Source organism: Oncorhynchus kisutch, linkage group LG16 (assembly GCF_002021735.2).
Source record: "Oncorhynchus kisutch isolate 150728-3 linkage group LG16, Okis_V2, whole genome shotgun sequence".
Classification (NCBI taxonomy): domain Eukaryota; kingdom Metazoa; phylum Chordata; class Actinopteri; order Salmoniformes; family Salmonidae; genus Oncorhynchus; species Oncorhynchus kisutch.
Genome location: NC_034189.2, coordinates 3,634,811 through 3,645,380, shown reverse-complemented (window position 1 = coordinate 3,645,380; position 10,570 = coordinate 3,634,811). Strand labels below are relative to the sequence as shown.

General features: G+C 47.4%; 1 protein-coding gene across 1 annotated transcript in view; it reads right to left on the bottom strand.

Annotated features, from left to right (window-relative positions):
• Positions 1–424: 424 nt before the first annotated feature.
• Positions 425–10,570, bottom strand: part of LOC109885760 (F-box/WD repeat-containing protein 7) — a 33,907-nt gene continuing 23,761 nt past the window's right edge. Inside the window, exons 4-8 of the mRNA XM_031791602.1 lie at positions 8,565–8,706; positions 7,191–7,325; positions 5,206–5,329; positions 1,671–1,807; positions 425–589 (exon numbers count right to left, since the gene is read on the bottom strand). Coding sequence (XP_031647462.1) covers positions 440–589; positions 1,671–1,807; positions 5,206–5,329; positions 7,191–7,325; positions 8,565–8,706 — 688 coding nt within the window. The 3' untranslated portion in view covers positions 425–439. The remainder of the gene's footprint in view (positions 590–1,670; positions 1,808–5,205; positions 5,330–7,190; positions 7,326–8,564; positions 8,707–10,570) is intronic.

The window sequence follows — 10,570 nt, the reverse complement described above, 5'->3', positions numbered from 1 at the left end:
GGTTAGCAGTGTGGATATCAGCCTTACCAACAGGTTAGCAGTGTGGATATCAGCCTTACCAACAGGTTAGCAGTGTGGATATCAGCCTTACCAACAGGTTAGCAGTGTGGATATCAGCCTTACCAACAGGTTAGCAGTGTGGATATCAGCCTTACCAACAGGTTAGCAGTGTGGATATCAGCCTTACCAACAGGTTAGCAGTGTGGATATCAGCCTTACCAACAGGTTAGCAGTGTGGATATCAGCCTTACCAACAGGTTAGCAGTGTGGATATCAGCCTTACCAACAGGTTAGCAGTGTGGATATCAGCCTTACCAACAGGTTAGCAGTGTGGATATCAGCCTTACCAACAGGTTAGCAGTGTGGATATCAGCCTTACCAACAGGGTAGCAGTGTGGATATCAGCCTTACCAACAGGGTAGCAGTGTGGATATCAGCCTTACCAACAGGGTAGCAGTGTGGATATCAGCCTTACCTTGCTGGTCAGGGCAGACCAGACTTTCAGACTGTTGTCATCAGATCCACTGACGATGAGGTCACCACAGAACTGCAGACATGTGATCACATGATCATCGTGACCCTTCAGGACCTGTGAGGGGGGGGGGGGGGGCATTGTGAGTGAGTTATAGGATTGGTAAAGAGAGATTAAACAAATACAACAAGCTTTTAATCCAATTTAGAAATGTATCCACGGAAACCGTTTAGGAACCAAACCGAGGAACAGTTTCTATATCGGGGAAATTTCATGTCACTCCGTTTTAAAAAACGGTTAGCGGCAGAATCGGCCTAGTGAATATACACCTGTATGCCTTTACCTGACCCCTCAACACACACACACCTGTATGCCTTTACCTGACCCCTCAACACACACACACCTGTATGCCTTTACCTGACCCCTCAACACACACACACCTGTATGCCTTTACCTGACCCCTCAACACACACACACCTGTATGCCTTTACCTGACCCCTCAACACACACACACCTGTATGCCTTTACCTGACCCCTCAACACACACACACCTGTATGCCTTTACCTGACCCCTCAACACACACACACCTGTATGCCTTTACCTGACCCCTCAACACACACACACACACACACACACACACACCTGTATGCCTTTACCTGACCCCTCAACACACACACACACACACACACACACCTGTATGCCTTTACCTGACCCCTCAACACACACACACACACACACACACACCTGTATGCCTTTACCTGACCCCTCAACACACACACACCTGTATGCCTTTACCTGACCCCTCAACACACACACACACACACACCTGTATGCCTTTACCTGACCCCTCAACACACACACACCTGTATGCCTTTACCCGACCCCTCAACACACACACCTGTATGCCTTTACCTGACTCCTCAACACACACACACACGTATACCTTTACCTGACTCCTCAACACACACACACACGTATACCTTTACCTGACCCCTCAACACACACACACACACACACACACACACACACACACACACACACACACACACGTATTACCTCAATGGCACAGAGACATACCGAGAGTGAGGTGATATCCTCAGTCCTCTCTATATAATACCTTAGGTGAGGTGATATCCCCAGTCCTCTCTATATAATACCTTAGGTGAGGTGATATCCCCAGTCCTCTCTATATAATACCTTAGGTGAGGTGATATCCCCAGTCCTCCAGTTGCTCTCTATCCGGTGTTGTTGTACGTAGGCACTCTTCCAGGGGGAGTGGAGGAACCCAGGTTTTAGAGTCTTCCTCCTCTGAACAACCAGGGACTCTTCTATACCTGGGAACACAGGGTTAAGTAACTATCACAATATACTTCATTTATCAGACGCTCTTATCCAGAGCGACCTACAGATGTTTCTAGCTAGTCGGCTCGGGGATTTAAACCGGCGACCTTTCGGTTATACCTAGCCTCTTAAACGCTAGGCTAGCTGCTATAGAACCTATATACTTACATACACATTAAGACATAAATATGAGGCGTTAGTAATAGCATTGTCACAAAGAGAGCGATACAGAGGGGGCAAAAAATAAACGACAAACAGGCTAACATCAAGCATCTTCACTATCGCTAGCCCCTATAGCTCATTGGTATGGAGGTAATATAATGCTAACGCTAGCCCCTATAGCTCATTGGTATGGAGGTAATATAATGCTATCGCTAGCCCCTATAGCTCATTGGTATGGAGGTAATATAATGCTAACGCTAGCCCCTATAGCTCATTGGTATGGAGGTAATAATATGTTATCGCTAGCCCCTGTAGCTCATTGGTATGGAGGTAATAATATGCTATCGCTAGCCCCTATAGCTCATTGGTACGGAGGTAATATAATGCTAACGCTAGCCCCTATAGCTCATTGGTATGGAGGTAATAATATGCTAACGCTAGCCCCTATAGCTCATTGGTATAGAGGTAATATAATGCTATCGCTAGCCCCTATAGCTCATTGGTATGGAGGTAATAATATGCTAACGCTAGCCCCTATAGCTCATTGGTATGGAGGTAATATAATGCTACCGCTAGCCCCTATAGCTCATTGGTATGGAGGTAATTCCAAAATCATGGGCATTAATTTGGAGTTGGTCCCCCTTTGCTGCTATAACAGCCTCCACTCTTCTGGGAAGGCTTTCCACTAGATGATGGAACATTGCTGTGGGGACTTGCTCCCATTCAGCCACAAGAGCCTTAGTCGGCACTGAATTTGGGTGATTATGGCCTGGCTCACAGTCGGCGTTCCAATTCATCCCAAAGGTGTTCGATAGGTTGAGGTCAGGGCTCGGTGCAGGCCAGTCAAGTTCTTCCCCACCGATCTCAACAAACAATTTCTTTATGGACCTCGCTTTGTGCACGGGGGCATTGTCATACGGAAACAGGAAAGGACCTTACCCAAACTGTTGCCACAAACCTGGAAGCACAGAATCATCTAGAATGTCATTGTATGCTGTAGAGTTAAGATTTTCCTTCACTGGAACTAAGGGGCCCGAACAACAGTACCAGCCCATTATTCCTTCTCCACCAAACTTTACAGTTGGCACTATGCATTTGGGCTGGTAGCGTTCTACTGGCATCCGCCAAACCCAGATACGTCCGTCCATCACTACAGAGAACACATTTCCACTGCTCCAGAGTCCAATGGCGGTGAGCTTTACACCACTCCAGGAGACGCTTGGCATTGAGCATGGTGATCTTAGGCTTGTGTGCGGCTGCTCGGCCACGGAAACCCATTTCATGAAGCTCCCGACTAACAGTTATTGTGTTGACGTTCCTTCCAGAGGCAGTTTGGAACTCTGTAGTGAGTGTTGCAACCGAGGACAGATCATTTTTACGCGCTTCAGCGGTCCCGTTCTGTGAGCTTCTGTGGCCTACCACTTCGCGGCTGAGCCGTTGTTGCTCCTAGATGTCTCCACCTATCAATAACAGCTCTTACAGTTGACCGGGCAGCTCTAGCAGGGTTGAAATTTGCCAATGCCAATGTTTGTCTATGGAGATTGCATGGCTGTATGCTTGATTTTATACACCTGTCAGCAACGGGTGTGGCTGAAATAGACAAATTCACTAATTTGGGGTGTCCACATACTTTCGTATATACAGTATGTGTGTGTAATGCTAGCTGCCATTTCATAGGCATGGCTGTAACGCTACCGCTAGCTGCCATTTCATAGGCATGGCTGTAACGCTACCGCTAGCTGCCATTTCATAGGCATGGCTGTAACGCTACCGCTAGCTGCCATTTCATAGGCATGGCTGTAACGCTACCGCTAGCTGCCATTTCATAGGCATGGCTGTAACGCTACCGCTAGCTGCCATTTCATAGGCATGGCTGTAACGCTACCGCTAGCTGCCATTTCATAGGCATGGCTGTAACGCTACCGCTAGCTGCCATTTCATAGGCATGGCTGTAACGCTACCGCTAGCTGCCATTTCATAGGCATGGCTGTAACGCTACCGCTAGCTGCCATTTCATAGGCATGGCTGTAACGCTACCGCTAGCTGCCATTTCATAGGCATGGCTGTAACGCTACCGCTAGCTGCCATTTCATAGGCATGGCTGTAACGCTACCGCTAGCTGCCATTTCATAGGCATGGCTGTAACGCTACCGCTAGCTGCCATTTCATAGGCATGGCTGTAACGCTACCGCTAGCTGCCATTTCATAGGCATGGCTGTAACGCTACCGCTAGCTGCCATTTCATAGGCATGGCTGTAACGCTACCGCTAGCTGCCATTTCATAGGCATGGCTGTAACGCTACCGCTAGCTGCCATTTCATAGGCATGGCTGTAACGCTACCGCTAGCTGCCATTTCATAGGCATGGCTGTAACGCTACCGCTAGCTGCCATTTCATAGGCATGGCTGTAACGCTACCGCTAGCTGCCATTTCATAGGCATGGCTGTAACGCTACCGCTAGCTGCCATTTCATAGGCATGGCTGTAACGCTACCGCTAGCTGCCATTTCATAGGCATGGCTGTAACGCTACCGCTAGCTGCCATTTCATAGGCATGGCTGTAACGCTACCGCTAGCTGCCATTTCATAGGCATGGCTGTAATGGTACCGCTAGCTGCCATTTCATAGGCATGGCTGTAACGCTACCGCTAGCTGCCATTTCATAGGCATGGCTGTAACGCTACCGCTAGCTGCCATTTCATAGGCATGGCTGTAATGCTAACTGCTATTCCATTGGTATTGCTGTAATGCTGACGCTAGTTGCCATTCCATTGGAATGGCTGTTATGCTAACTGCTATTCCATTGGTATGACTGTAATGCTAACGCTAGTTGCCATTCCATTGGTATGGCTGTTATGCTAACTGCTATTCCATTGGTATGGCTGTTATGTTAGCGGTGAATCCTAGCTGACTGGCAGAGAGCCCAGTGCTACTCACAGACGGATGCAGTGATAGGCTGTTGCAGCACTGCAGAGTGGAGGAGTGGTCAGGGTGTGTGTGTCTACATTAAAAGGAGAGTTATGGTTTTTGCTCAGGTAGTTTAATATAAACGCCAGTCTGTGCCTTTACGTGAGGGGGTGTGGCTACAGAGATCCAATAATGAGTTCTACTATGTAAATCCATGGTGTGTGTGTGTGGTACGTACCCTCCTCTGTGTGTGTGTGTGTGTGTGTGTGTGTGTGTGTGTGTGTGTGTGTGTGTGTGTGTGTGTGTGTGTGTGTGGTACATACCCTCCTCCCTACACTTCTCTCTCCACAGCAGGTTATCCTCAGCCAGTATCCTCCAATAGGAACAGGTCTGAGCAGCATGCATCAGATCTCTGGGCTCCAGGAACGTCAGGACATACAGGGCCAACTACAGGAGACACAGTCATATCAACGTCAGGACATACAGGGCCAACTACAGGAGACACACAGGGCCAACTACAGGAGACACAGTCATATCAACGTCAGGACACACAGGGCCAACTACAGGAGACACACAGTCATATCAACGTCAGGACATACAGGGCCAACTACAGGAGACGAACAGTCATATCAACGTCAGGACATACAGGGCCAACTACAGGAGACACACAGTCATATCAACGACAGGACATACAGGGCCAACTACAGGAGACACACAGTCATATCAACGTCAGGAGAGACGGGGCCAACTACAGGAGAGACGGGGCCAACTACAGGAGACACATTATGGTGGAAAATAAGTATTTGGTCACCTACAAACAAGCAAGATTTCTGGCTCTCACAGACCTGGAACTTCTTTAAGAGGCTCCTCTGTGCTCCACTCGTTACCTGTATTAATGGCACCTGTTTGAACTTGTTATCAGTATAAAAGACACCTGTCCACAACCTCAAACAGTCACACTCCAAACTCCACTATGGCCAAGACCAAAGAGCTGTCAAAGGACACCAGAAACAAAATTGTAGACCTGCACCAGGCTGGGAAGACTGAATCTGCAATAGGTAAGCAGCTTGGTTTGAAGAAATCAACTGTGGGAGCAATTATTAGGAAATGGAAGACATACAAGACCACTGATAATCTCCCTCGATCTGGGGCTCCACACGCAAGATCTTACCCCGTGGGGTCAAAATTAGCACAAGAACGGTGAGCAAAAATCCCAGAACCACACGGGGGGACCTAGTGAATGACCTGCAGAGAGCTGGGACCAAAGTAACAAAGCCTACCATCAGTAACACACTACGCCGCCAGGGACTCAAATCCTGCAGTGCCAGACGAGTCCCCCTGGTTAAGCCAGTACATGTCCAGGCCCGTCTGAAGTTTGCTAGAGAGCATTTGGATGATCCAGAAGAAGATTGGGAGAATGTCATATGGTCAGATGAAACCAAAATATATATTTTCGGTAAAAACTCAACTCGTCGTGTTTGGAGGACAAAGAATGCAGAGTTTTTATCCAAAGAACACCATACCTACTGTGAAGCATGTGGGTGGAAACGTCATGCTTTGGGGCTGTTTTTCTGCAAAGGGACCAGGATGACTGATCCGTGTAAAGGAAAGAATGAATGGGGCCATGTATCGTGAGATTTTGAGTGAAATCCTCCTTCCATCAGCAAGGGCATTGAAGATGAAACGTGGCTGGGTCTTTCAGCATGACAATGATCCCAAACATACCGCCCGGGCAACGAAGGAGTGGCTTCGTAAGAAGCATTTCAAGGTCCTGGAGTGGCCTAGCCAGTCTCCAGATCTCAACCCCATAGAAAATCTTTGGAGGGAGTTGAAAGTCGGTGTTGCCCAGCAACAGCCCCAAAACATCACTGCTCTATAGGAGATCCGCATGGAGGAATGGGCCAAAATACAGGCAACAGTGTGTGAAAACCTTGTGAAGACTTATAGAAAACGTTTGACCTCTGTCATTGCCAACAAAGGGTATATAACAAAGTATTGAGAAACTTTAGTTATTGACCAAATACTTATTTTCCACCATAATTTGAAAATAAATTCATAAAAAAATCCTACAATTTTTTCACATTTTGTCTGTCATAGCTGAAGTGATGAAAATTACAGGCCTCTCTCATGTTTTTAAGTGGGAGAACTTGCACAATTGGTGGCTGACTAAATACTTTTTTGCCCCATTGTATATGCCAGAACAGTGGTGCCTGACATCATGGATTTGAACTGGGCTCAATTGGCAGATGTGTGTGTGTGTGTGTGTGTGTGTGTGTGTGTGTGTGTGTGTGTGTGTGTGTGTCCTCACCTCTTTGGGCAGCAGGGAGATGAAGTCTCGTTGGAACTGAGGCTCAATAACCTGCATCATGTGCTTCACCTGATTGGACTCACAGCTGTCAATCAAGTCATCCAGAGCCAATAGGCGCTCAGGACCACTCCACGCCTACAGGAAGGGGGAGGGGCAAAAAGGGTGGCTACTTTGAAGAACCTCAAATATAAATCAATTGATTTGTTTAACACTTATTTTGGTTATGTGTGGAAGACGGAACACTGGGAATCAGAAAGATTAACATTCCTTCCTGTATTCACCATTTATTAATACTGCAGAACCAGAGGGAGGGAGGGTCCATTCATTAATACCCCAGAACCAGAGGGGGAGGGAGGGTCCATTCATTAATACCCCAGAACCAGAGGGAGGGAGGGTCCATTCATTAATACCCCAGAACCAGAGGGAGGGAGGGTCCATTCATTAATACCCCAGAACCAGAGAGGGAGGGTCCATTCAATAATACCCCAGAACCAGAGGGAGGGAGGGTCCATTCATTAATACCCCAGAACCAGAGAGGGAGGGAGGGTCCATTCATTAATACCCCAGAACCAGAGAGGGAGGGAGGGTCCATTCATTAATACCCCAGAACCAGAGAGGGAGGGAGGGTCCATTCATTAATACCCCAGAACCAGAGAGGGAGGGAGGGTCCATTCATTAATACCCCAGAACCAGAGAGGGAGGGAGGGTCCATTCATTAATACCCCAGAACCAGAGAGGGAGGGAGGGTCCATTCATTAATACTGCAGAACCAGAGGGGGAGGGAGGGTCTATTCATTAATACCCCAGAACCAGAGAGGGAGGGAGGGTCCATTCATTAATACCCCAGAACCAGAGAGGGAGGGAGGGTCCATTCATTAATACTGCAGAACCAGAGGGAGGGAGGGTCCATTCATTAATACCGCAGAACCAGAGGGAGGGAGGGTCCATTCATTAATACCCCAGAACCAGAGAGGGAGGGTCCATTCATTAATACCCCAGAACCAGAGAGGGAGGGAGGGTCCATTCATTAATACCCCAGAACCAGAGGGGGAGGGAGGGTCCATTCATTAATACCCCAGAACCACAGGGAGGGTGGGTTCAGAAGCCCGAGGGCTGTTCACCAGATATGAGATCCTGCTTTCTGGTAGGAGGGAAAATTAATGTAGGTGGTGCTGGAGGGGGAAGAGGTGTTTAATTATTTAATTAGCTGAGGTTTGTTCGTTGTTTGTTCTCCTCTAAATCGCACCACTCCATCCCAGAAAGCCCTTCTCTCTCTCCCTCTGTTGATAAATCACTCCAGGTTTCCCAGGGCTTCATGGCTGTTAATTAGTGGTTGTTATGGAGACGCAGCAGCAGAGGGGGTGTGTCTCTCACCTGGAAGGTGTGAAGCCAGTCCTGTAGGCCAGAGGGGGGCGGGCCTGAGGTGACACGTCTCCGCTGAGCTGAATGCCCATTGGCTGCTCGCAGGTCTCCAAAGGTAGTGGGCGTGGTCTGGAATGGAACAAGACTGCAGGGACTGAAAGAGAGAGAGAGAGAGAACACGAGAAAGACCGGTTGAGAATTATAATTCAAAAAGGTTTTGTCAGATATAATTCATCGTAATCAGACAGGTGTTTTACATGGACGATACATTGGAGATAATGTAAGTACTGGAAACAATAGAACACTGTGAAGACTCTGGGAAACCAGGTATTCAGAGACGACTTTGAAAAGGCTTTTGATAAAGTACGACTAGAATTTACATAGAAATTCCTGAAAACATTTTGGAGAATCTCTTATATAAATGGGTTAAAGTTATGTATAGTATCCCCAGGTGTAAAATAGTAAATAAATGGCTACATCTCAGAAAGTATAAACTGTCAAGAGGAGTAAAACAAGGTTGTCCACTATCAGCATATATATTTAATATGGCCATCAGAATCTGAATCCCTCCACAGCGTCAGAGGATCTAGATACTTTTAGAATTAGAATCCCTCCACAGCCTCAGAGGATCTAGATACTGTTAGAATTAGAATCCCTCCATGACCTCAGAGGATCTAGATACTGTTAGAATTAGAATCCCTCCACAGCCTCATAGAGGATCTAGATACTGTTATAATTAGAATCCCTCCATGACCTCATAGAGGATCTAGATACTGTTATAATTAGAATCCCTCCATGACCTCATAGAGGATCTAGATACTGTTAGAATTAGAATCCCTCCATGACCTCATAGAGGATCTAGATACTGTTATAATTAGAATCCCTCCATGACCTCACAGAGGATCTAGATACTGTTAGAATTAGAATCCCTCCACAGCCTCATAGAGGATCTAGATACTGTTATAATTAGAATCCCTCCATGACCTCATAGAGGATCTAGATACTGTTATAATTAGAATCCGAATCCCTCCACAGCCTCAGAGAATCTCTTATATAAATGGGTTAAAGTTATGTATAAGCAGGGGTGTTAAGTACATTTAAAAAAATACTTTAAAGTACTTAAGTCGTTTTTTGGGGGCATCTGTATTAATATATCTATATCAACTTTTACTTCACGACATTTTCCCTGACACCCAAAAGTATTCATTACATTACCTACTGTCTCTGATCTGGAGGACTCACTAAACAGAGAACATCCCTGGCCGTCTCTACTGCCTCTGATCTGGTCATCCCTACTGCCTCTGATCTGGTCATCCCTACTGCCTCTGATCTGGTCATCTCTACTGCCTCTGATCTGGTCATCCCTACTGCCTCTGATCTGGTCATCTCTACTGCCTCTGATCTGGTCATCCCTACTGCCTCTGATCTGGTCATCCCTACTGCCTCTGATCTGGTCATCCCTACTGCCTCTGATCTGGTCATCCCTACTGCCTCTGATCTGGTCATCCCTACTGCCTCTGATCTGGTCATCCCTACTGCCTCTGATCTGGTCATCCCTACTGCCTCTGATCTGGTCATCCCTACTGCCTCTGATCTGGTCATCCCTACTGCCTCTGATCTGGTCATCCCTACTGCCTCTGATCTGGAGGACTCACTAAACAGAGAACATCCCTGGCCGTCTCTACTGCCTCTGATCTGGTCATCCCTACTGCCTCTGATCTGGAGGACTCACTAAACAGAGAACATCCCTGGCCGTCTCTACTGCCTCTGATCTGGAGGACTCACTAAACAGAGAACATCCCTGGCCGTCTCTACTGCCTCTGATCTGGAGGACTCACTAAACAGAGAACATCCCTGGCCGTCTCTACTGCCTCTGATCTGGAGGACTCACTAAACAGAGAACATCCCTGGCCGTCTCTACTGCCTCTGATCTGGAGGACTCACTAAACAGAGAACATCCCTGGCCGTCTCTACTGCCTCTGATCTGGTCATCCCTACTGCCTCTGATCTGGAGGACT